Source organism: Dreissena polymorpha, chromosome 3 (assembly GCF_020536995.1).
Source record: "Dreissena polymorpha isolate Duluth1 chromosome 3, UMN_Dpol_1.0, whole genome shotgun sequence".
Classification (NCBI taxonomy): Eukaryota; Metazoa; Mollusca; class Bivalvia; order Myida; family Dreissenidae; genus Dreissena; species Dreissena polymorpha.
In genome coordinates, this window is record NC_068357.1 from 49,233,271 (window position 1) to 49,261,002 (window position 27,732).

Genomic DNA, 27,732 nt, shown 5'->3' on the forward strand with positions numbered 1-27,732 from the left:
ATTGCGTCATATGCAGCATGTGAAAAACGTGCTTTCCGTGGACTTTCAGATAACGGGCACAAATTTAAGTGCATCTCACACACAGATATTTTTATTTATCAAGCATGTGTAGCATATAATAAACGATAACACACTTACACAGCCATAGTTTATACAATGAAATACCATACACGATAAATACAAAACATTAACAGGTAATCGTTTTAAATAACTTTAATTTGATAATTATTCCGCTTGCACTTGCCGTATTGAAATTAGCGCACTGAACCGCTCTGATAGGGAATACATGTAATAAACACAGACTCGCGAGTTTTCACACCTTTTTTGACATTACACAACAGATTAACACCAATTAACTGTCGAGTGTCGTTCAACCTCTAATCGATTAAAATCAGTTAAGCGGACGGATAAAGCAATCAAGCTGTGATCGACGGCTTCTTTGAATTTTCTGAAAATACATGAAGTTGCATAACATGGATTTGAATCAGAAATGGAAGGTTGGAGAAAAAACGGGATCCAAGGACCCCCCGCGTTATATTGGACACAGCGTTATAACGGACCGCACTATATTGGAGTTACAGTGTATATATATACATATATATATACATGAGCTCAAGGTCAAGGTGACACTTAAAGGTCACATTGTACAGTTACTTACCTACATTGTGAGACAGAATGTATTGTGTTAAAGTTAAATGTAAATGATTTAGATGGTGAATCTGTTTAATAATAACCAAACCTTGTTTTGCAAATAAAGCATTATTATCGTTATAATTGTTCATAAAAAGGACTAGTGCAGTCCTTTTAAAATTTATAAGTGTTTTATAGGCTATTCATATAGCCTGTCACAATATGTTTTTGTTTACATATCCCTGGATACACTGTAACTAAACAAGAGGGCCAATAGCCTTAAGGCACTAACCTGAGACCCAAAGGAACTGAACTCCTCTGAAGTGGCAATGTTTTCACTATGGAAAACTGACACCCATTCCCCAGCTGCTCCTTTTCAATGGAACAGAACCATTTCTGAACTTGGCCCATATATCATTAGAACAAACATTCTGAGCAAATTTCATTATGATTGGAAAAAATTGTGATATTTCTTCATTGTTCACAAGGTTCAACTACAGCCATATAAGCACTAAAGCACAGATCTAATTAAGCAGCTATTTTTTCTATGGACCTGTTCGAACGTAGCAGGAATATTATTAAAAAACAAAAGTTCTTAGCAATTGAGAATCAATAATGCAACTAGAGTAAAGAAATGAAACAGAATATATTATCTTTTTTCCAACATTGTATAATACTCCACCACAATGTTCAAAATTCCATCACAGTCGGAGTCCCAGTGGATACTACATAATTAAGTATTTGCATCCAAGCCATCATCAACAGAAAGACATTCCCAAGGGGAATTAACTGCCATAGAGGCCTAAGGAAGAGAGCAATAATAGAATGGCAAAATGACACAAGAGGAGAAATATCTTCATTTGTGTAAATTAACCAGAATGATGGCAATTACATGGAGGTGGTTTGCATTCAACATCATAAAGGCTAATAATTCCCCTGAAATTGGCCAACATTTACGTCCATTGTGTGTTTTATTATTAACCAATTTATTTCTTTAGATGGAGTTATTTGCAGGACAATATGAAAGTATACCAGCTCGACATGCATAACGCAACACTTTTGCTGGAATTACACTTTAAACAAACTGATTGTTGTTGTTTTCCACATATACTTTTACCTATGACATTACAAAAGCAAGACTTGATTTGATTTTGTTTTTAAATAGTGTGAATAAGATGTAAACTGCTTGCCCAACACTGGAGTTCAGATACAAGAAGATTTTTTAAATCTATAGAATCACTAACTTAATCTATCAACAACATGTGGAAGAAGATAGTTTGAAATTTAGGTATATAACAAGAACATTTGCATGCCATAAAACCACACTTTAAATATTTTCTCCAATTTACACCTTTGCCCCATAAGAAGCAAAGTGAAAATGGCTTTTGGAACCAGCATTAAACCAGAACAGCCTGGGAGTAACTCTCAATCTGTTCAGGTTTTATGCTGTTTGCTTCTCATCAGTATCTAAGGTTTAGAAATGAAGCCTTTACAACTTGATTCTAGTTAGAAAGGTCTTTAATTAAGTTTAACTTTCTAAGGGACTACAAATGCGTAAAAATACATATCTAAGTGGTAAAGCATTAAATCCTAAGCAACTTTCTGCATGCTACTCTGGCGAAATGTTGTTCATGATTTCATGAACACTTCAAGCCAATCAAGAACTGTTCATGAACGGTTCTGAAAAAGTTTCTGAGCTTGGTTCATGAACTTTTGGACATGAACTGTTCTTAAGACATGTTCATGAACTGTTTATGAATTATTGTTGAACATTTCAAAGTTCATGAACAGTTCTTCATCTAACCATAAATACTTAGTGATGAACATTTCATTCACAAGTATTTCTAATGATTTTTCTGAGACAGACTTTAAGGATCCATCATGAATAATTCATGAATTCCTTTGTGCTAGATGTTTCATACATATTTTTGAAAGTAATATTGAAATGTCTAGCATACAAATCTTGTAGATTTGTGAAACATGTGAAGTTAGTATGAATATGCATAGTACTTTCACCACTGTAAGTTAGAGTTCTTGACCTGTTCTAGAGAATTTTAAGAACATTTGTACAAGAACTGTTCAAGAACTGCCTTCAGGAACACTTCAATAACTTTTTAAGGACCTTTCCTGTTCTTGAATTATTCTTAAACTATTCTTGAACACTTTAAGAACTTTTTTGAACAACATGTTTCCTTCTGATGTTCTTAAACAGGTCTACACAATGTTTTTGAACGTATGATGGACTTTTTAAAAATCCAATATGTTCTTAAAAGGATCTGTCATTGTTCTTGGAAGACTTAAAAGACAAGTTTAAGAACGTTTTAAGGACATCTTATTTCAAGAACAGTTTAAGATGATATCAAGAACTCAATGTACATTGCATTGCTGTTTTTACAAAGAAAGAATATTGTGTGCACAGGAAGTTGAAATGGAAGGCACATGGTTTATGTTATATTTGAAAATGTAAGTCTTTAATAATTTACTGGCTGAACTGATCAGCCAGTGGTTCCATTTCAAGTTCTTTGGCACTGTAAGTGTAACCATTTCAGGGAAACCATTGATTAGTAAATGATTCTTGAACTGAAAATGAGACTATTCATAATCTTTTCAATACATGAATTATTCATGAACATATAGTGCAAAGTTGTATTATGAAATTTAAAGAGTATCAAACCACTTGTATCTCAGTTATTAGTGTTATATTTAAATTATTGTTATATGTTGCTATCAATATGTTAAGTGCTAATACAAGACTTGTTTCTTCTTACCCTGACCTGTTTGTTGAGCTTTAGTAACACTTATGATAACCTTTGCATAAATTGACAAATTCTTGTTCATGAATAGTTCATGAACACTTCATACCACCTCAGTTCATGAACTCTTGAAGAACTATGGTTCATGAACTATTCACTTACAGTTCGTGAACAGAAAATGAGCCATTGAAAAATAGAAGGAAAATGTTCATGAACTGTTCGTGAACAGCAAAACCCTGAAGAATTTTTCAAGAATTGTGTTGTTCATGAACTGTTCAAGAACACTTCATGCCATTGATGTTCATGAATAGTTCATGAACATTTCATGCCATAATGGTTCAAGAATAATTCATGAACACTTCATGCCACATGGGTTCAAGAATAGTTCATGAACACTTCATGCCATAAGGGTTCAAGAATAGTTCATGAACACTTCATGCCATTTGGTTTCAAGAATATTTCATGAACACTTCATGCCATTAGTGTTCATGAACAGTTCATGAACTAAAATTTCAAGAACTTTTCACAGACGTGGCTCATTTTCTGTTCACGAACTATTCGTGAACAATTCATGAACTCAGTTCATGAACAGTTCATGAACTGTTCACGAATTATTCGTGAACTGCAGAACAACATTTCGCAGGGGCAGTTGCATACACATCAAATGTTTAAACAAAATCAGCATCCAAACTGAAGTTGATGAACGGAAACAATTGCATACTTTTTACAGTAGTTACAGTGACCTTTATATTGTCAGGCGTGAACAACTGCACAATCCGAACTAGGTCTCTATGCAATTAAGCTTTCTACTTGAAAGCTACAGCAATATTGGTTCATGAAAATAATTACTTAAACTTACTGACTGGAAACTGTGTTGTTTGATGCCACCAACATAACCACCCCCATATCCTAATGTAATAAGCAGGAATGTTAACTTCCACGAGAAGCTGGAACTGACATTCTTTTGATCTCTTGAAATTGTCATTAACTTCAGCACACTATTTTCATCCTTCAGATGTCACATTAATTACCACTGGGACCAAGTGAGCATTTAATATGGGAAACCAAAGAATAGAACAGTATAATTGTGGAACACATTAGTTATTTACTTCAGTTCATATAAAAAATAGTCTTGACATTTTCACACACAATTAAGAAGCTGTGTCAAGAGTTGTTACATCTGAAAAGCGACTGGGTAAAAAAGTCTGCCTTTAAAGTAAATAAAGACATACAAATATGAATTAATAAGCAAATTTAAACAACATAAAATCTGCATCTTGAAAACACTTCTGACTGAAAGGCAGATAACACTGAACATTTGAAGACCAGATAACTGATGATACCAAACAGGAAGTAGTTTAACCTTCCCACAGAGATCTGACTGAAACTGGTATAGCTGGATCAATTCCCTGCTGATATAACCTACCATGTGATTATGACCGAGCCACATGGTACAAAAATTATAATTGTTTTATTAAGGTTATTTATTTTGTATTATGAACTGAAACTTATGCACAATATTCAAAAGATTAAAGAAAATTACAGTAAGTTTTATAATATCATACTTAAAAACAACAAGCCGGCCAAGATGGTCCTAGTTCGCTCACCTTTTTTTACAATTGCCTTGTTCATTGCTTAGTTGAAAATTCAGTACTCTAGAGCATATTAGATTGGTTCTCTTCAAATAAGGAAAACTGCCCCGCCCACTGGCAGCCATGTTTTTCAACGGACCGGAACCACTTTCGAACTCAACTAAGATATCATTAAGACAATTATTTTGACAAAGTTACATGAAGATTGGGCATAAAATGTGACTTCTACAGTGTTTACAAGGTTTTTTTTTTTTTTTTATTTAGTGACCTAGTTTTTGACCCGGCACAACCCAGTTTCAAACTTGACCGAGATTTCATTGGGACAAAGCTTCTGACCAAGTTTCATAAAGATCGGACAAGAAATGTGGCCTCTAGAGTCTTTACAAACCAATGTGAACGGACGGACGGATAGACAGACTACGGACAAAGACTGATCACAAAAGCTCACCTGAGCAATCAGGTGAGCTAAAAAAATTCTTCCAGATCTGTAAGGGGATTTTCTTGTGATAGCAGAGATTGCATCACTGTGAGAGCATGGAATGACAACTCTGAGTGGAGATTTGAAGTTGTTTTGTACATAAGTTACATCATCAAATGATGTTGTTTGTCTAATTGGGTTTACAAACTATGAGCGGATTTATCAGAATCAGTCCACGACACAATCAATTTCCGAATATAGACACTTGTAACAAGTGGTTTCTTATAACAAATCAGAAGGAATAGTCTGGAAAATGATGAACATTCAGGAATTTTGCACAAGTCAGTATTATGTACAAAGTTCAAAATCACACTTGTGAGCATAATAGTGACAGACCATTGTTCCTATTGTTACAGTCCCTGAAAAATGCATGCCGTTGCACATTAAGACTTTGTGTCTCGTAACTAGCGACAAAGCAGGAACCAAAATTGAAGCAGTTAAGGATGGCTATGTATACGAGGGTCATTCATAAACTTTGTGGACAAGAAATGTTAAATTTATATTTTCATCACAAAACAATGAAACTAAATGTTTTTTAATAAAATATTTTTAAAGGGTATTTCTTAAGGGTTATTAATATAAAGAAATTTTAAACTATTATTATAAGTTTTTACTTAATACATTTAAAATGTACAAATACAACTTGATTAATTGTGCTTACATTACGCCCCATATGTACAATATCACCATCAGTTTCAATACAGGAAGTCTTTCTTAAAATAAAACAGATGCTGTTTAAAGACTTTTAATACATACAGGTACTCAAGTTTGAATTTTCGCTAGGAGTATTGAACACATTTTGAAGAAAAAAAACAACATGACATTGTATTCCCAAATTCTTCATATACGGCACATATTCTCAAAACATTTTAACATCAATTTTCAATTCCATTTATCTTTGATATTTATTTTTGTCTCAGATCTGTTTAATTTGGTGTTCACAAACAAAAAACAATGTCAAGCATGAAAATCCAGTCCAATATACTGATAACAATCAGTTTGGTCTTCATAATATCACATATTTAATCAATGTAGTTCAAATAAATTGTCAGTGCCAACAAAATTTACTATCATGTCACTTAAAATCAATTTTTTGTTGTCAAGTAAAATAGATTTTCAATGTCACTTTAAAGTTTTGTGATCATATGACCGCACTTAGAAACAATACAAATATACTCCAATCCTAGTTTATGTACATCACATTCACAATTGATGATGAAGAATTTCAAGGAAGGCAATAGATATCAAACATCTTGCTTATCATATCAATAGTCAAATACTGTCATCATATTGCAGTCATTACACAAACTTGGAAGGAAATAATTGAAAAACCCATTTAGATTGATACATCATAATTACTAGAAGTTAATAAGCTTTCCTTAGTTGATTTAAGAATTATGTAGGAATTATAGGCAATTTAGAAGTACTGAGCAATCTAGCGTTAGTCAAGTTCAGTTCAAGCCTTAGCACATTCAAGAGGCTATACTTGGGGAGTATTTTTGTGGACGAAATAAACTAATTTGGGTGGGTGGGATGGTTTTAATTTATGTTTGATTTCAACAATGATACTTAACAATAAACATCCTAGAATTTTTTATTTTCTAAGAATGTAAACAAAACCAATGTTACTTGTGTGCATGCGCAAAAAAGAGGCCCTAAACAAGGTACGCAAAACACTTTCTGTTTGATGATAAAATGGAGATTTTTATACTGCGAAATAAAAAAGTAATGATTTATAACTTGTATGAGAATAAAATTAAATTTCTAGTTGACATTTTATCACAGCTAAATAGGGCCATATTCATGGGCATTATTCAGTTACGCTTCATGCAATCTGGCTGGTTGGCTACTATGATCACAAACATTATCACCGAGTGAAATGATGATCTGATTTAAACTTTTTGAAGTAACTGCTTTTTTCCTGAGCACTGCCCACCTCCCAGACACCCAGGTTCCACCATCATAAACTTGTTTTTCTTTTAGAATAGACTTTCTTTAAATGATACATTCAATAAAAGCAGAAAGAATTGTCCCTGATAAGCCTGTGCAGTCTGGGGCCAACCTTTACACAAATGCATCAGTTCACACTCCATTTTATTACAGCAAGACTTACATCTGCTAAATGCTTACCCGCCGTTTCTCCAAGGCTTCTTCTCGAACCATAAATTCTGGTTTCTTTGGAAACCTTAAAACCTTTTGGCCTTCTTTCTTCTTGATTTTGCGCACTTTGCGTTCTTCTCGAAAACTCTGTCTTTTCTCTCGATGTCTGATAAAGAGAAAATGGATCGATGTTTTATATGAACTTTTTTCATTATTTTATTCATGGGGCTGTATTCACATTTTGTACAAGAAAGACTATTAAAGCTCTATAAAAGATGACAAATGATTTATTCTATTATTTACATAATAATTAGGACACAAACATGTAAGTTACATTTTAGCATAGAATATTTTACGTTAGTTGTCACAGTATGCAGCAATCAAAAAGAATGTGACAGCTTTTTAGCTGCATTAGCAAATTGTTTTACTTGTTTATTTTGTAATTTAAGACCAACTAGTGTGTGCATTTCTAAAACATTTTTTGTTCCGAATGTATATCATTTATTTTGAACACTTGTGTACATCTGATAGGCTAATCATGTTATTTTGAAGATTCTGCAGTTTATCAGTTAGTTTAAGCAGATATGGCCTTTCACAGGGCATGATTGCAATGTTTTGAACACTCAACCTTGAAAAATATGACTCACTAAACATGTCCTTGCTATGGATAACAGTTTAGTCAATTGCCAAGTTGTAAATATTTCCTTTTTCTGAAATAACTCCCATTCAAAGTTCCACTACTTTGAAAAGGTTTTTCAATATAAATTATACTCAAATTGTTTATGTTCATGTTTTCAGTCTATGCCACTCAAAGCAACAAAGTATGTCCCTTTAAACTATACACATATTAAAACAGCAAACATTAATGTAAGACATGTTTTTGATGGCTGTTACATGAAAACTTCAACAACCTTCAAATGAAGCAGTTTTATGATTAGTTAATTACATGCAATACAGCCACCAAGCATTTTACAAAATCTCTACATTGCAAGCTGCTTCCATTATTAATCAAATGTTAATTCCCTACTGCCCTAGTTAGCAACTTTGTTGATCATAAATTATTCCTGTACATTAATAATAAAACAATGATGTAAACATTCAATGAAGAGCTATCTATATGATCTTTTTCACTATATAAATACTAAATAGAGTATCAATAAGATAAGATTTAAAGCAGCATCATAAATAAACTTCCACACAACTGAATTCGACAATTATATAACTCATGTGCCAGTGACGTCTTTCATACATTTGTCCAATCTTAATGGGATCTTTTCACAATTTTTTTTGGCATGTTTGAAGTTTGTCATGAAAAGCTTGATATTGATAAATGTAAACATTGGATCTAAAAAGCTCCAGTAAAACACAAGAATAAAATTAAAGAAAGAAAAAAAGTAACCCTCAACTGGTCTCGAACCACTGATAATTTTCAGGTTTTTAAATCGTCAAAAGGTGCATATAATGGATATTTTAGAGCATGGTAAATGTTCAGTATTACTGTTTCCTTCATTAATATCATAACTACAACGAAAATTTGGGAATCAGAAACTATTTTTGTACATTATGACAATTTACCAAAACATGAAAAGGTCCCTTTAAACTTCACTAGCAAATTCAAGCAGACAAGTGGATTGTTCAAGGCCTGTAAATAGATGCATGCAACAACTGCATTTACTCATGCTTACATGAAGCTCACCTCGACTCTAAAGAGCCTCGTTTTGGGAAACTGAGCTTAATGCATGTGCATAAAGTGTTATCTCAGATTAGCCTGTGCTGACTGCATAGGCTTATCAGGGAAATACTTTCTGCTTTTATTAAAGTTTCTGTTTAAAGGAAGTCTCCTTTTAACATAAATCTTAAAGGAAGTCTCCTTTTAACTTAAATCCAGTTAAGGCAAAAAGTGTTATCCCTGATAAGCCTGTGCCAACTGCAGAGGCTAATTCAGGACAACTTTTAACGCACAAGCAGTGCTTTCCCAGGAAAAAAAAACAAGACCAGGTTTTCTTAGGGCACGGCCCATATGCAAGACGGCATACTTGTTCATGAAGACTTACCCCTTGGTGGGCACAGGCAGGCTGCACTTTGCCCGGAACAGCCGCAGAGAGGTGTGGAGGCTGTGGAAGTGTTTGTACCGACGTTTGACCATCCATCTGTACTCACCATGACTGATCTCGATAGTGTACCTGAAATAGCAAGATATTTGAGCCGCTAATAAGACATTTTCCACCTACACGTAGATAGGATTTTTATTTAAAGGAAAATCCATTTTAAGCAAAACATACACACAAGCTGAAAGTGTCATCCCTGATAAGCCTGTGTGATCACTTCATATATACAACAGAATGTTGTCATTTAGCGAAAACATAGAAGTTTGATTCAGCGAATCAGTGAAACAAAACAAGGGTAAACAAGAGCTGTGTTTGTGAAACACAATGCCCCCTACTGGGCCACTTTAAAGCTATATGTTTGACATTTGACCTTGCAGGATGACCTTTGACCTAGCAGGATGACCTTGACCTTTCAACGCAAAAAAATGTGCAGCTCCATGAAATACACATGCATGCCAAATCTCAAGTTGCTATCTTAAATATTGCAAAAGTTATGACCAAGGTAAAAGTTTAGTGACAGACACAAACAATGACAGACAGACAGACAGGCCATAAACAATATACCCCCGATTATTTGATCCGGGGGGCATAAAAATATCATAGAAATATACTTAACTGAAATTTAGTAAACATAACTATTTGTGCTTTCTTTACTCTAGTTGTTCCTTAAACATCATATAAATGGTTTCAAAATATGAGCTATAGGAAAACAGGGCTTAATGTACATGTATGTGCATAAAGTATTGTCTAGATTAGCCTGTACTGTCTGCACAGGCTCATTAATGATGGCACTTTCTGTCTTAACTAGATTATCGCAAAGAATAGACTTCCTTTAAAGGAAAAAATACAATACAAGCAGAAAGTGTCTTCCCAGATAAAAAAAGGTCTCGGGCAACTGCCATTGCCGACAATTCCACCCAAATCTCAGAGAATCTCAGACACAAGTAATAACTGTGGTGATATTGACAAACATGTGTAAGCAGACTATAGCATGCTATTAAAAGAACACAAGGGATTTGCTGAACATAGATGTTTAGTGCAGAATTTCTCAATATTGTGCAATCTCTGTGAATGCAATACTTATGATGTGGCTGTCCTAACTAATATGGTGAGGCCTGTATGGGGATCTGCGTCTATGAAAAAGGATGCAATGTATATGTATTTTGTGTATATAAGAAGCAAAAATCGGATTCATTTACTGCGTGTCGATTAAAAATGGTACCAGGCTTATTATCACTAAGGAGGCATCATGCCATTAAATGATGTAACTTATTTTCAGAATATTTTTTTTGTTTGCATTGACAAATTAGTCCAGTTCTATATATTAAAGCTTTTTAAGATATTTATTCAAAAAAATTAATTGATTGATGCATAATTAACCACACTTACTATCACAACACATTTGGATTTTATGCTTTTTGGTCATGTATGTACCGCATACAGCGCTGACCCATGCTTATTTGTTCATATTTAATCTAATTAGCCTGGCCATGGTAAAATATGTTTCACTTTAGCCAAATTATAAGGTCTTACAGGGCTTTTTTTGCCAGATTGTATAGCCGAAATTTAGCTATATTCCCAATCGCAAAAAGTATACTTTTTTCCCAAAATTTTCTAAAAAATTCCCAAAACGCAAATGACATCCGCTGTTTCGCTTTTTAACAAAAAATAGTCCGATCCGGTCTCGTATGGGTTTTAGACTATACCTTGATTTAGATAACGTCAGCATTATTCGTGTGCACGATATTCTCCATGTTGTTCAGGCGCTTATTATATTTGCAATGAAATTCAAGCGTTTTGTGATTTGGCTTAATGGAAAACAAAAATGTCTCGAAAATTTAAAATATTACGTGAAAAAGATTCCTAAGCAAAAACCTGGTGGCAACACGAAAACTCTTGATTATTTTTTAGCAATCGTCATTAAATAAACAAACATCGTCATGGAGTACAAGTCTTTCCATTGAGACTCCTTCCATTGTTAATGATAGTAATTTAATAACAAGAGACTCTTTTGCCTCCTCATCGTTGATTTTAAAGAGCAAAGTGCTGACTGATTTTCAACATGTTGAAAGCAGTAGTTCTCCAGAAGAAGATGAAGCGCTCCTAATATAATGGTGCCTGATGTGACTGAAGACTTTGTGTGAGCTTATTATGTGGAAAACTGTTGATCATGATGGTGTTTGTGGTGTTTGTAATTAAATATGCTTAACTCATTCATGTAGTTTTAAATCCCAATATATTTTTCCCAATTTCTTGAAAATGCTGATAAAACTCCCAATTTCAAAGCCATGGGCTATCTTCCCAAACAGCTGAAAAAAGCCCGGTCTTATGAAGTAAATGTGGCCAAATAGTATTCACTGTAGACAAAATGGTCTTTTTGTTACCATTTGCTTATCCCTTTCCCCTTCAGAAGCAAAGTGAAAATGGCTTTTGCAACCAGCATAAAACCAGAACAGCCTGCGAGTAACTCGCAGTCTGCAGTCTGTTCAGGTTTTATGCTGTTTGCTGCTCATCAGTGTCTAATGGTTGGAAACATAGCCTTTAAAATTTGAATCTGGTAAAAAAGATCTTTAATTAATTTAACTTTCTAAGTGACTACAAATGCGTCAAAATATGTATCTAAGTGGAAAAGGGTTATATGGCAGAGTTAGGCCTGCATGTATTCCCAAATATACTGCTTTTGCCATTGCAACAAACCTCAAGTATTCACATCAATCTTGACACTTACAAGTTTGGATTAAATGCCTTTCTTGTCATATGTGGGTGTTCCTCCCTCTTGACATGGATGATCTTGACCTTGATTGGTTCATTCATCCAGCAGGTGGGTCGCACATGTTGGAACCCCTTTACTGGACGGTGAATGCTCGAAAATGGGATGATCTTGGAGTCTGAAAGAAATAGAGGCAGTTAAATTTACAATACACCAAATAACTTCTAATAAATGCCAACATTCATTTTCAAATATCTAAAGGGGAACATTAAATATGATAACAATGGAATTTTGGGGGTTCAAACAAGTTCATAAATTTTATGATTTTAATCAAATGTATATCTTTTTTGGTAAATTATTTTGGGTTATTACCCATAATGATCAGAAATAACTAACTTTTAACAAATCTTAATTTCGTACCCCATATATTGCACAATATTACTTGAAGCAAGAAATCATGTTCTTGCAAAAAAATAGTTTATTTATATTGATTTCATTTTAAAGACTATAATAACATACTTTAACAAAACTATAACAAATCTACTTCATTCTATTCAAAATGTAAATGCACCATTTTAATCCCATCCCACTCAGAGGCAAAGTGAAAATGGCTATGTGCAAACAGAATAAAACCAGAACAGCCTGCAAGTAACTCGCAGTCTATTCAGGTTTTAAGCTGTTTGCTGCTCATCAGTATCTAATGTTTGGAGATGAAGCCATAAAAACTTGAATCTAGTGAGAATGGTCTTAAATTAAATAAAACTTTCTAAAGGACTACAAATGCGTGAAAATGCGTATCTAATTGGTAAAGGGTTACAGGATACGCATTTACACGAATGCATTAACCCTTTCAGTGCTGGAACCGAATTTAAAAGGCCTCTGCAAACAGTTTGGATCCAGATGAGACGCCACAGAACTTGGCGTCTCATCAGGATCCAAACTGTTTGCTATTTTGATAGTATTCTTTGAAAAAATATCGAAGAAAATGCTAATTTTAGAAATTCAGCAGACAACATTTTAGCAGACGACAAATTTCCCAGCATGCAATGGGTTAAGAGCCTTGACATGAGTTTTGCCTTTAATATTACAGTGATCATGGCTCAGCAGTGAGACGTGGCACTTCTCCCTGGACACTTTAACTTCTCCCTCTAATTACATGAAGGAGAAGTGACTTTTTAGATTTATCTTCAGTCATAAATTGACTGATCACATATAAATTTAATTCAATTAATTATAATAATAATTCAAGTTGGCAACACTTTATGTGTTTGTTTATATTTGTGTATGTTTTCCCACAATCTGCAAAATGTGAATTGTTTGTGATTAATTATAATGATGATAAGTTGGGTATTATAAGTGGAATAAAATAAGTGAAGAGTTGATTGAATGCTAAACAGAAACCTTTTCTTCTTTAAGTTGCATCAATTCTCCTTACTTTCAGGTGAGAGAGAATACTGAAAAATATCTATTATCATTTTTTTATAAAGTGTTGTGTATGCATTTCCAATTTTGTCAAAAATGTCAGTAACATTAGTGTTAACATTCAATTAACTAGACAACATGTACCAACATTTTGTTTAATATTAAACAAAAGACATATTAAAATGCAGACATGTGCCTATACATACATGTACATACAAATGACTGAATTATAGAGTTCAATTACAAGCCTTTCTATAAAAAAGTAACAAATTTTGTTGATATCGTTCTGATATGGATTTAAAAAGGTCAGACATAAACAAAATGTGCGCTGATATTGATTTTCTACTTCCTATAGTACCAAAAAATACTGGTTTCAGTTATCAGATAAGTGATAAAAAGAGTGAATGAGGAAATAATTCATTGTTTAATACAAGTGTCCTGTTTTAAATGCTTTATCACTGATAACAACTTGCAACATTTGAAAATACATTCATGTGTTGCTGAGCAAATAAACCACAGCTCATGCTCAGCCTTAATAAATAAACTTGGCTTTTGGAATCTGTTTATTTGTTTTCAATGATTTAATATTTATACCCACACATTTTCCATAAAGATGTTTATTAAACAATGCTTTTAAATTAGTTATTATAACCTCACAAAATGTTACGGAAAATTAATTGTACTACAAATGATGCAAAAATAAAAAAAAAAGGATTTCAGGCCAACATTCGCACAAAAAATCTATCTGTTACAGCCTTCCAACACTGTGTCAAATGATATAACAGGCGCTCAAGGAAAATGGGACTCAATGAATATGCTTGAAGTGTCATCCCATGATCAGGGATGACCTTTTTCGATGAAACTGGATATTTGCTAAGAAGAGACTTCCTAAGAAATAAAAAAGGGAAATGCCGCCCCTGATTAGCCTGTGCAGAATACACAGGCTTATTTGGGGCTACATTTTATGCAGATGCATTGACCCCCATATTTCTAGAGCCCAGATTGTAAACTTTGCCTTGTGCTCATCTGGACTGCAGCATTCTGAGTGTACTTGACCATGTTTATTGGCTACAGGGCATTTTGTTTCCTTAGCAACGGCCAATTAAATGCCCCTTCCCCAATAGAGAATTTCTCTACAATTATGCAATTACATGTATACCCGAAGATCTCAGACTTAAAGGTAGCTTCAGAAGGGATTAAAGACAAGAGTCAAATGACTTTATGTTTGACTGGGGGGGGGGGGGGGTAAATGATTAGCTCTGCTGTGTAAATGATGGGGGGTAAATGATTAGCTCTGCTGTGTAAATGATGGGGAGTAAATGATTAGCTCTGCTGTGTACATGATGGGGGGTAAATGATTAGCTCTGCTGTTTAAATGATGGGGGGTAAATGATTAGCTCTGCTGTGTAAATGATGGGGGTTAAATGATTAGCTCTGCTGTTTAAATGATGGGGGGTAAATGATTAGTTCTGCTGTGTAAATGATGGGGGGTAAATGATTAGCTCTGCTGTGTAAATGATGGGGGGTAAATGATTAGCTCTGCTGTGTAAATGATGGGGGGTAAATTATTAGCTCTGCTGTTTAAATGATGGGGGGTAAATGATTAGCTCTGTTGTGTAAATGATGGGGGGTAAATGATTAGCTCTGCTGTGTAAATGATGGGGGGTAAATGATTAGCTCTGCTGTTTAAATGATGGGGGGTAAATGATTAGCTCTGCTGTGTAAATGATGGGGGGTAAATGATTAGCTCTGCTGTGTTAATGATGGGGGTAAATGATTAGCTCTGCTGTGTAAATGATGGGGGGTAAATGATTAGCTCTGCTGTGTAAATGATGGGGGGTAAATGATTAGCTCTGCTGTGTAAATGATGGGGGGTAAATGATTAGCTCTGCTGTGTAAATGATGGGGGGTAAATGATTAGCTCTGCTGTGTAAATGATGTTTTGCATAAAGTAAAGTAAGTACAATGCAAAATACGTGTACATGTAACACAATTTGAATGACATGAATATAAATTGGATTCATATTCTTAGTAACATTTGCATAAATATAATGCAAAACAGATAATTTGCAGGAGTCAAAAGTGAAAAAAAGCCTAATACTTGTATCAAAAGGCAGGATAAAGCTTCAATAGAAATGTCAGCTTCAGTCAACCAATTTAAGCCGGCAATGTCCACAGTTGCTAAACTGTGATTACATATTTGCATAATACTGTTTTATCTTTTGAAAAGAATCATATATCCATTGGTGATAGATGAGAGTTGCATAAAAAACTGGTAATATTAAGCATTTAGGCTACTATTCCATCTATCCGCATCCGTATCCGCAAAATCATAATACGGACACTATATTCCATTTATCTGCATATGTCGAACGTATCTTTCTATTTTGGGAAAACTTCTGAACTGGAAACATGTATGCAGAAGAAGAGTTTTCCCATTTTTTGTTAATTGGTGCTGCTGTTGCTCACGCGAAGAAGTGTAACGTAAACGAAAGCACATGTGGTAGGCACGTGCAATAGTAAGAATTCACCAAACATTTGGAACTTACAACCATTTAGTTAAAAAACTTGAACTTGCTGATGAGGAGTTAAAAGGTTACTTTAGACTAAACAAACAACAATTTGGATACTCTCTCTAGTTGAAAATTGTATTTCAAAGAAATCGGTTACAAGACAGACAATTGGAGCCAAACAACGCCTAGCTATTTATCCCCACGCTTTTTGAAAAAAAGGTGGGGATATTGTGGTGATCTCCGCCGTCCGTCCGTCCGTCCGTCTGTCCGTCTGTCCGTCCGTCCTGGCCACTATCTCCTCCTACACTAAAAGCACTAGAACCTTGAAATTTACACACATGGTAGCTATGAGCATATGTGCGACGGTGCACTATTTGGAATTTTGATCTGACCCCTGGGTCAAAAGTTATAGGGGTTGGGGTGGGGCCGCGTCAGAAATTATCACTCATTTTTTTAGGTTATTTTACATTTACCTCTTTATTTCTACACCGATTCACTTCAAATTGATACTGGACCTCACCTATGACAATACAGTCAATCTCAACCATGCATGGCCCCATTCCCAACCCTGGGGCGCCCCACCCACATAGGCCACACCCACCAAAAATTTCCATTTACTATAATTTTTTCATTTCTACACGGATTCACTTCAAATTGATACTGAACTTTTGTTATGACATTAGGGTCAATCTCAACTATGCATGGCCCCAATCCCAACCCTGGGGCGCCCGCCCACATAGGCCACACCCACCAAAAAATTCCATTTACTATAATTTTTTCATTTCTACACGGATTCACTTCAAATTGATACTGAACTTCTCTTATGACATTAGGGTCAATCTCAACTATGCATGTTCCCATAACCAACCCTGGGGCCCCGCCCACATAGACCACACCCACCCAAAATTGCCTTTACTATAATTTCTTCATTTCTACACCGATTCACTTCAAATTGATATTGAACTTCTCTTATGACAATACAGTCAATCTCAACTATGCATGGCCCCATTACCAACCCTGGGGCGCCCCGCCCACATAGACCACACCCACCCAAAATTGCCTTTTACTATAATTTCTTCATTTCTACACCGATTCACTTCAAATTGATACTGAACCTCTCTTATGACAATACGGTCAATCTCAACTATGCATGGCCCCATTACCAACCCTGGGGCGCCCTGCCCACATATGTCACACCCACCCAAAATTGCCTTTTACTATAACTTCTTCATTTCTACACCAATTCACTTCTAATTGATGATGAACTTCTCTTATGACAATACGGTCAATCTCAGCTATGCATGGCCCCATTACCAACCCTGGGGCACACCTAGGTCAAACATTCGGCGTGGGGATACGCGTCGGCCTCTGCCGCGCCATTTCTAGTTGCTTGCTGTAACTATAAATATTTTGTTTGAGTCAATAATTTGAGTTTTATATACGTTTATTTAACTTTAATGTACTTACATATTGGCAACGTAAACTTAATCAACAATCATAAGCATAAAACAATATCAAATGATGCATATAATGTATTTAGAAATAAAATGTTCTCGAAAAGACCTGTGTTTGACTGTACTTGAGAATTAAACGAAAAAGGAAAATATGTCACTTTAATTTGTCACAAAATTGTGGACAATCGCTCGTTTTACTGTAAGGTTTCCATAGCAGCGCTCAAAATGTTAAGTCCTGTTTGTTGTCCGCCGGTCTGATTGTCCTGTGCCTGTGCCACAGGGTAGGCAACATAACTAGCTGTGGACATATGCTGAAAACCATGCTCTTGGTTAACAGATGACAATAACGATTGTTGTAATCTATGCTCAGGCACGGGCTGGCTGTATTGTTTAGACCTGTAGGATATGTAGGCGGTGACAAAATAGCGTTCGACTCCGCGTTATACAAGTCCATAGAAATCTGTAACTGGAGCAATGATTGCTTTTCTTTGGACAACTGTTTGGCACGAAGTGCACACTTTTCATTACATGGATAAAACTGAAAATTATAATTGAGATAATTGTTATGAAGGACAAGCGTGAATTTAAGTAGATAACAGGTACAAATCATCATTCTGTCTGTAAAAGAATACAAATGGTAAATACCTGAAACATCTTCTTCTAGCGCCTTTGCTATACTTTTCCAAACATTTGAGGTAAAAAATTCACCAATTCGATAAGTTTTTCGGTTGTTTATTTAGATGACAGCTTTCCCCTCATCGTGCTAAATGCCGTCCGTATGTCTTCCGCATCCGCATTAGAATGCTCACTTGAGCGTTCTTTTGCCGATGCGGATATGCGGATACGGATGCGGATGAATGGAATAAGCGCAGTGCATTTCAACTGGTTCTATTTTTTTGCGGATGCGGATATGCTGATACGGACAGATGGAATAGCAGCCTTAGTGTATGAAAAAGTATAGACAAACTGTGTTTTTATAATGTTCTTGTATTTAAAATGTGAATAAGGTTTGAAGTACATAGAATTAATTTTGGTTTTAGAATATCCACATTATAAAAGCCTCTCTCTGGGAAAACTGGGCTTAATGCATGTGCATGTGTTTATCTTTTGAAAGGTAATTTTAGGTATTTATTATTAAAGCAGAAAGTGTTTTCTCTGATTTAGCCTCTGCAGACTTCACATGCTTATCTGGAACGACAATTTATGAGCGTACATTAAGCAGCATTTTTTTTTTACATTTTTCCCAAGCAAAGCTCATATTAATTGCTTCAAAATATTATTTACATTTGATAGACTAAAAATACTATACATTTCTTTAATTCTTCAATTTCAATTCATCAATAGCAATGTTCTGTATTCCATCCTGTCTTTTTGAGCAGCACATTTTGTAATCTTTCCATATACAAATGTACGCAAAGGATCCACAGTTTTCAGCAATTTTTTACCATTACATTCAGCAAAATTAAAGAGTCATAGCAATAATTAAAGTAACATAAAAACTCAAAATCAACTCATATTTCGCAAAATATGTTGTAAAATCATGTTAACTGAACCCATTTATGCCGAGTGGACTCTCCCATCCATCTAAATTGGATCAATTTATTTCCAAAATTAGGGATCTCTTTTTCTATCTATATTTATTTCTATATTTAGAATATTTCTTACAGAAATTCCTTTAAGCAAACAGCACAGACCTTGATGAGACGCCGCATCATGTGGCATCTCATCTGGGTCTTCACTGTTTGTCAAGGCCTTTTTTCTAGACCCTAGGCATAAATGGGTTAATATATCTGATTACAAAATATTCTAACGGGCAAGCCCATATTAAAACAAAAACAAGAGCACTGCCTTGCGGGTGCAGACCGCTCATCTATTTTTCTTTTTAAAGGTGAAGGGAACTATCTCAATACTTCAATCAAAAAAGATGGATGGGTGGGGTGGAGAGGGGTGTATAGTGTGGGGGTCTGGTCATTTATTACATTATCTTCCAAAAATAAGAAATAAAAATGCAAAAACAAAATATTTTTTTTTTTTTGGGGGGGGGGGGATTCTTGGGTGGGATAGTTGGACAGTCTTTCAAAATAAATTAATAAAAATATATATTTTTGTTTTTTTACCATGTTTCCAAAAAAAATAATGGGGGGGGGGGGTTGGGTGGGGTCAGGGGGGTATAGTGTGAGGGTGTGGTCATTTATAAGATGATCTTTTAAAAAAAAAGATGTGTTTTTTTTGGGGGGTGGGGGGGAATTTGGGGGGAGGGGGGGGCATGGGGGATGGTTTGGGTGGAGTCTATTATAGTATGTCATGTAAGAGTTGTTTTGTCAAAGTATCAATCAAATCTGATCATAAATAACAAAGTCATCGCATTTTTTGCAAAATTTAATTATTTGACCTTGAGAGTCAAGGTCATTCAAAGGTCAAGGTAAAATTCAACTTGCCAGGTACATGTACAGTACCCTCATGATAGTATGAAAGTATTTGAAGTTTGAAAGCAATAGCTTTGATACTTTAGAAGTAAAGTGGATGTAAACACAAAATGTAACCATATATTAAAAGTTACTAAGTCAAAAAAGGGACATATTTCCGTAAAAATGACAACCAGATTTATGCAACTTGTTCCGTACAGTCCCCTTATGATAGTTTGTGAGTGTTCCAAGTCTGAAAGCAATAGCTATGATACTTTAGGAGTAAAGCGGCCAAAAACACAAAACTTAATGAAATTTTCAATTTTATAAGTATAAAGGGGCCATAATTCTGTCAAAATGCCAGTCAGAGTTACATAACTTTGCCTGCACAGTCCCCTTATGATGGTAAGTAAGTGTCGCAAGTATGAAAGCAATAGCTTTGATACTTTAGGAATAAAGTGGAACTAAACACAAAACTTAACCAAATTTTCAATGTTCTATTATAAAAAGGGCACATAATTCTGTCAAAATGCATGTGAGAGTTATCTAACTTTGCCTGTCCAGTCCCCTCATGATAGTAAGTAAGTGTACCAAGTTTGAATGCAAATGAGAAAAGTGGACCTAAACACAAAACTAAACCAAATTTTCAATTTTCTAAGTATAAAAAGGGCACATAATTCTGTCACAATGCACGCCAGAGTTATTTAACATTGCCTGCCCAGTCCCCTGATGATAGTAAGTAAGTGTACCAAGTTTGAATGCAATAGCTTTGATACTTTATGAGAAAAGTGGACATAAACACAAAACTTAACCGGACACCAACACCGACGCTGACGCCGACGCCAAGGTGATGAAAATATCTTATAAAAAAAAATCAAAAAAAAGATGAGCTAATAAAGTGAACACATACAAAATCAGTGTTCCTTATAGCAATAGCCAAAATTTCAACGCTAGAATGTTGTATGGTAACATAATGAGATACAAAATGCTTGTTTCTATTATTTATGCGGCAATATTTAATATTCCATGTTAATTTCCCCCCGCGATATCCAAACATTTATGAACGAACCCAGAATTGATATCCCCTGCCAATATGCTTCTGGACACAAAAGTGTCAACTTTGACACTCAAAAAAGCAATTTGTCAAGATACAAAGGGCCATAACTCCGTTATTAACAGATGGTGTACAATGCCATTTGGCTTGCTTCATCCTCTTATCCATATATATGCTCATACCAAGTTTCAATGAAATCCGCCATAGCACTTCCAAGATATGGCTCTGGACGGACAGAAAGACAGACGGACAACGCCAAAACAATATTCCTCCGCGTATGGCGGGGGATATTTACATATTCCTGAGAACAACTTCGTGCTTCCAAAGCTGCCCGAAGCAAATCTCGCGTTCCCTGGTAAATATTGTTGCCGGAAATTTCAACTAAATAAATTGTGTCACAAAAAAATGGCTTATCAGGGGCAACACTATATGACCACAGCCCTACACTGGATTTTTCTTTAGAAAAGACCTTGCTTAAATAAAATATTAAATAAAAGCAGAAATTGTTATTCCTGATTGGCCTGTGCGGAGAACAATCTGGAACGAAACTTTAAGCACACACATTAAGCCCTGTTTTCCCAGAACACGGCTCAAATGTAGAAGTTTTGATCAATACCTGCAGCTTTACCAGCCTGCACTTCCAGCCCAGAGGTGGATGTGTGATGAACAGCGACATCTCCATCTGGATAGTCGAGCACATCCGGGGTTTGTATGTCAGCGAGTTCATCAAAGTCTGAGTCGTCACTGAGGACAGAGAATGAGCGTAAGAACAATCGCGTGGTGTCTCTCACATGGTCCAGTCGTGTTGGGTCTCTCGCATGGTCTCGGATATTAAACCCTTCTTCCATTAGCAGGCCACTCTCCAAATCGTTAACAACATCCATTAACAATCATTTAACTTTTAATGTTTATAGCAATACGCAGAATGTCCAAATATTCTAACATAAAATAGAAGTTCTAAACATATATGTATCTACAATGTAACTTAAATGTTCACACACATAACAACAATCTTCTGTTTAATAAACCAATCATGGAGGTTACAAACTGTGTATCCGCATCACAATTTATTACAAAATTTCCATTTTAACCCATTATTAACAACTTTGTTTATCCAATTTTAAAGATGATTTATAATGCGACCGTCGATCCATGTGTATTTCCGTTTGTCATTTTTCACAATACACCAGTCAACTCATCACGTCTCATCACTGTTACTTCTTACTGTCTACATCGATAGTGATCTGTTTATGCATAACGCATTTTTGACTTAGTACTGTACATCTCGTGAGGAAGCTGCGTTGTAAACCATTTACTAGACAACAGCCGATCGATTCACTAGTGTCACTACATCGATGTACCGATTTTATTTGAGACTTGACTCTTGAGTTACTTTAATGCTTAAATGTTCGTATAACGTGTAAGTTCTCATTTATTATTGAAAAAAAAGTTGTTTACTTCATAAATTGTATATCGGCTGATTAAACTGGATGGGTACATACATTATCACATCGTGTATTCAACTTATTGAACTTTCGTTTCACAAAAGTCGCGAAGTATTTCGAAATCAATGGTCCATGACTGTCAATAAACTGCCAAGTATATTGTCATCAACAGCCTACATTACGATGCAAAAACTATAGGTCATTGAGCTAAATGACACCGTAACATTTTATTGCACTTGCATGTCTAAAAGCTCTAACACTGTTTCTAATGTATGATGTTTATACAATGTTTACGCTGTAACGTTAAAACATGACCTTTTGTAAAAAAACATCAAGAAAGCTAAAAATAATGTCATTCTTCCGCAGACTATACACCTTCGTGTGTCTACGCACATTCGGGAAAGTGTTGTAGCCCATCCGTATACAGAAGACAGAAAGGTCGTGGCATAAACGATGGATTCCCTCGAAGAAATGTTCTTAATTTTAAATAATCTAATCATATCTGCCTTACTTAAGGCTAAAATCGTGATGCATCGGCTATCTCCGGACTCGTCTGCTGAGCTAGAATGTTAAGGCTATTGAAGCCAATTCAATTAGGTTACATACCACTACATAAAAACATACGCTTAATTTAAAATTTAGTCACGTTATCATGTTACAAAAATGCTTTATAGAAAATATGTAGTTGAGCGAAAACTATAATTTGCTTTTATCGAATTACAAAACACAGATTTCATCAGAAACTATGAATAATAAATTACATATAGCGACACAATGTTTTGTTTTTAAACAATTTAATATTACATTCGATTTGTGTCCCCCTACAATTATAGACGTGTATTATAGAATTATAAAAACACACACAGAATTATACAGCTGATCGAGTTCAATATTGTTTTGAATCAAAATATATCTTAATCTAACAAAATAGAGAGAATATATGTATCATCATGTGGACTATTCATAGAACATGCTAATCGGGGACGACATTGTCCACCTAGACTGGACTTCCGCTAAGAAGGTCTTCATTTATATACGTAAAAAAACATTAAGGCGGAAAGTGTCGTCGCTAATTTTCATGTGCGAACTGAACATGCTAATCTGGGACGGCACTTTACGCACATGCGTTTAGTCCAGTTTTCCCCGAACCTGGTTCATGTTTCTTGAAAATATCTAGATCGAGTTTATATCTTCCTTAGCTTTGTCCAAACTATATTTCGCCAGGTCTGTCTAAGGAAAACATTGAAAAAATGAAGATGCCACATTTATGGCACACTGTTTATGAAACTTCGTGTGAATGTTTATTTTGACAATATCTAGGTCATGTCTGAATCTGGATCAAGTGGGGGTAAATAATATGTCACAACACGAACATTAGGACTTGTGTACATTGAACTGAGCGCTACTGGGCTATAATGGTCCTCTTGATGAAGAAAAAAATCTCCAATATGGCTAGACGGACCTAAAACAACTTCCTATAAGCATGTTTATAAATCTGTCAGCGTATCGTCTAAATCTTACTCTAATTAGTAGTCTTACCTTCGAAGTAATTGTCACAAAATAATGACTTAAATTATCATTGTATAATTTCCAGGAGTATGGACTAGCAACCACCTTATTATCGGCGTGCAGTTCAGACACTTCAGTACAGACACTCAGTACACTGAGAATCCCGTTATTAAATGCACAATTAGATAATATGAATTACGTCCTATATTGCAAGCGTTACTTCCGGCATTTGTCGCTTTCAATTGTATGAAAGCATATCCATGTTCAAAGCGTAATTGCCCATAATTGACTCGATTGCTCAATCATTGGAAGACTGTATACAGTATCAGGCATTCGCCGGTATTTATAGAGTGGTGCGCCGCAAAATTTAACTTTATGTAAAAAAAGCCTTAAAATTAGCGAAACGTTACTTCAACATTTTATTTTAGAGTTTTATAAATACAAAAAAATGTAAATGCCGTCCGAATAAAGGTTAGTCAATTCCACATATTATACTTTCAAAACATATAAAAGCAGATATATTTTTGTTCGTTATTTCACATTTTCACGTCTCTAAAAAGACACGTGTCGACTGAATGGAATACACGTTAAAATTACTGTGAATACCTATTGCCGAAGTTTTGTTAATCCCCCCCCCCCCGCTATCCTAAACCTATTGGTTTAGTTCTCGACCTATTTAGATTTCTCTACACACTACTTCAAAAAACAAAACCCCACCAAACTCACGTCAACATTTTATTTTAGAGTTTTATAAATACAAAACAAGATGTGTTTGTGAAACACAATGTCCCCCTATATGATGTTTGACCTTGAAGGATGACCTTGACCTTGTGAAGGATGACCTTGACCTTGACCTTTCACCACTCAAAATGTGCAGGTCCATGAGATACACATGCATGCCAAATATCAAGTTGCTATCTTCAATATTGCAAAAGTATTCATAAAATAAGCGATTTGGGCCACATATATTTGACCTCTGACCTTGAAGGATGACCTTGACCTTGACCTTTCACCACTCAAAATGTGCAGCTCCATGAGATGCACATGCATGCCAAATATCAAGTTGCTATATTCAATATTGCAAAAGTATTTATAAAATAAGCGATTTGGGCCACATATATTTGACCTCTGACCTTGAAGGATGACCTTGATCTTGACCTTTCACCTCTAAAAATGTGCAGCTCCATGAGATACACATGCATGCCAAATATCAAGTTGCTATATTCAATATTGCAAAAGTATTTATAAAATAAGCGATTTGGGCCACATATATTTGACCTCTGACCTTGAAGGATGACCTTGACCTTGACCTTTCACCACTCAAAATGTGCAGCTCCATGAGATACACATGCATGCCAAATATCAAGTTGCTATCTTGAATATTGAAATATTGAAATACTGCAAAAGTGTACATTAAATTAGCGATTTTGACCCATATATTTGACCTTTGACCTTGAAGGATGACCTTGACCTTGAGCTTTCACCACTCAAAATGTGCAGCTCCATGAGATACATATGCATGCCAAATATCAAGTTGCTATCTTCAATATTGCAAAAGTTATTGCAAATGTTAAAGTTGGCGCAAACAGACAGACAGACAGACAGACCAACCAACAGACAGGGCAAAAACAATATGTCCCCCACTACTATAGTGGGGGACATAAAAATGTAAATGCCGTCCGAATAAAGGTTAGTCAATTCCACATATTATACATTCAAAACATATAAAAGCATATATATTTTTGTTCGTTATTTCACATTTTCGACGTCTCTAAAAAGACACGTGTCGACTGAATGGAATACACGTTAAAATTACTGTGAATACCTATTGTCGAAGTTTTGTTACCCTCCCCACCCCCCCCTCCCCCCCCCCCCCCCCCCCCACCCCCGCTATCCTAAACCTATTGGTTTAGTTCTCGACCTATTTAGATTTCTCTACACAATACTTCAAAAAACAAAACCCCACCAAACTCAATAATTGACAAAAAACAAACATATGTTTGTCTGCAATTATTAACATATCCCAATATTTGTTTTTAGTTGTAGAACCTTTCTAATACATGCCCATGATATTTGTGAAAATGGGGAACGACAATTTTTACAAGCATTGGCGCTAATGCACAAATATGAACGTTTGAACGATCCTTTAATCAATCTAATGCAAGAACACGTGGAATTGTTTGTAACTTAATTGTTTGACTATTATTATCTTAAACTCAATATATGGTATTTTGTATATTTATGTCTCATAAGTCATATCGTCTGTCTATTTTAATTTTGTTAAATGTTGTTGTTTATTTTAATTCGCTTCAGTGTTTTTAGATTAGTTACCTGGTACGATCTTCATGGCCCATTTCCATTCATGGTCTAAAATTCGCCATTCCTCTGTCGACAAATATATCTTTTACTAACAATTATCCTTATAATCACAGAGTATCAAAGGCCTGTCAAGTAATAATCCAGAAACCACGTGGAACATGCGTGATGCTATTATACTGTGTTCTCGTGCTTTTCATACATTAATACAAAACACTTAAAGTATTAACGAACTGTTCATACACAAATGCCTGATATGTTCTCTAACGTTTTATTCACACCACACAATTTACCCAATATATGCAAGGAATTTCTGAACACAAACACAAAAACACTGTATTTTTAATGACTTTTAAAATACAAACATAAAATCACCTGATTTATTTATGAGTTTTACAACCCTACAATATCCTGATTTATTAACGAAATGTGCGCCGCGCGCATACAACCAAAAATCACCTTCGTAATAATATGAGTCTAAATGAATGTTTTGCGCACAAAACGCGACAGCAAAAACGAAAGTAATATGCATGTGGCGGGTATGTCTATGTTTCAATTACATGTACATAATTTATTTGAGTTTCTCATCCACCCCTTGTGTAATTGATTGACTTACCTCGATATAACGAACGTATGTCAATAAATCAACGAGTAGTCGTCATCGATATAAATAGACAATTCTGATTTCGAACGGGCGTGTCGCAAAATCCTACAGATAACAGATTTTCATAAGAGTTTATTGTATGTTTACTGTGCCCAATAATAATTAGATGACCTTTGATGCTTCAACGGGCGGTTTCCGTTCTTGATAATTTGTACATGTATTGATGGAACTGTTAATATTTATAAAATAGGTAATGACAATTTTAGCGTAGTTCACACGATTTTGTACACTTTTATATGAACTATTATCACTAAAGCATTTATGATATCGTTTCAAAGCATGTTATACTTTGAAGGAGTAAAAAATTAAAATGACCCAACATTCGTAAAGACATTGCAAGATATGTACATTTCCAGAAAGGAAATTCTTTTCTGAGATGAATATATAAGACCATGTTAATGGAAATCGCTGTACAATTGATGTAGAAATAGCTATGCAAAGCGGTGCTCCCTGTTTTCGTGTGGTTTTGAGTTGAATAATTTGTTATGTAGATATTTGATAGTGACTTTTTTCAAAGAAGTTGATTTTGCTTTATAATGCGATTATTTTTCAATCAAAATGATGTTTTCACTAATTAAC

At 35.0% G+C, this 27,732-nt stretch overlaps 1 protein-coding gene across 6 annotated transcripts in view; it reads right to left on the reverse strand.

The window, feature by feature from the left end:
- The window catches only part of LOC127874071 (phospholipase D1-like), a 97,431-nt gene that overhangs the window by 59,193 nt on the left and 10,506 nt on the right, over positions 1–27,732 (reverse strand). For 5 of the 6 annotated variants that reach the window (XR_008046611.1, XR_008046609.1, XR_008046610.1 and 2 more), the window contains exons 1-4: positions 21,836–22,802; positions 12,390–12,549; positions 9,608–9,736; positions 7,584–7,719 (exon numbers count right to left, since the gene is read on the reverse strand). Coding sequence is in view for 2 of the 6 variants with exons in the window: in XM_052418183.1 (XP_052274143.1) it covers positions 7,584–7,719; positions 9,608–9,736; positions 12,390–12,549; positions 21,836–22,103 (693 nt within the window). In the remaining 4 variants the exon portion in view is untranslated. Of the gene's footprint in view, positions 1–7,583; positions 7,720–9,607; positions 9,737–12,389; positions 12,550–21,835; positions 22,803–27,732 lie in introns of those variants that run through there. The other variant, XM_052418184.1, reaches the window with a different exon arrangement.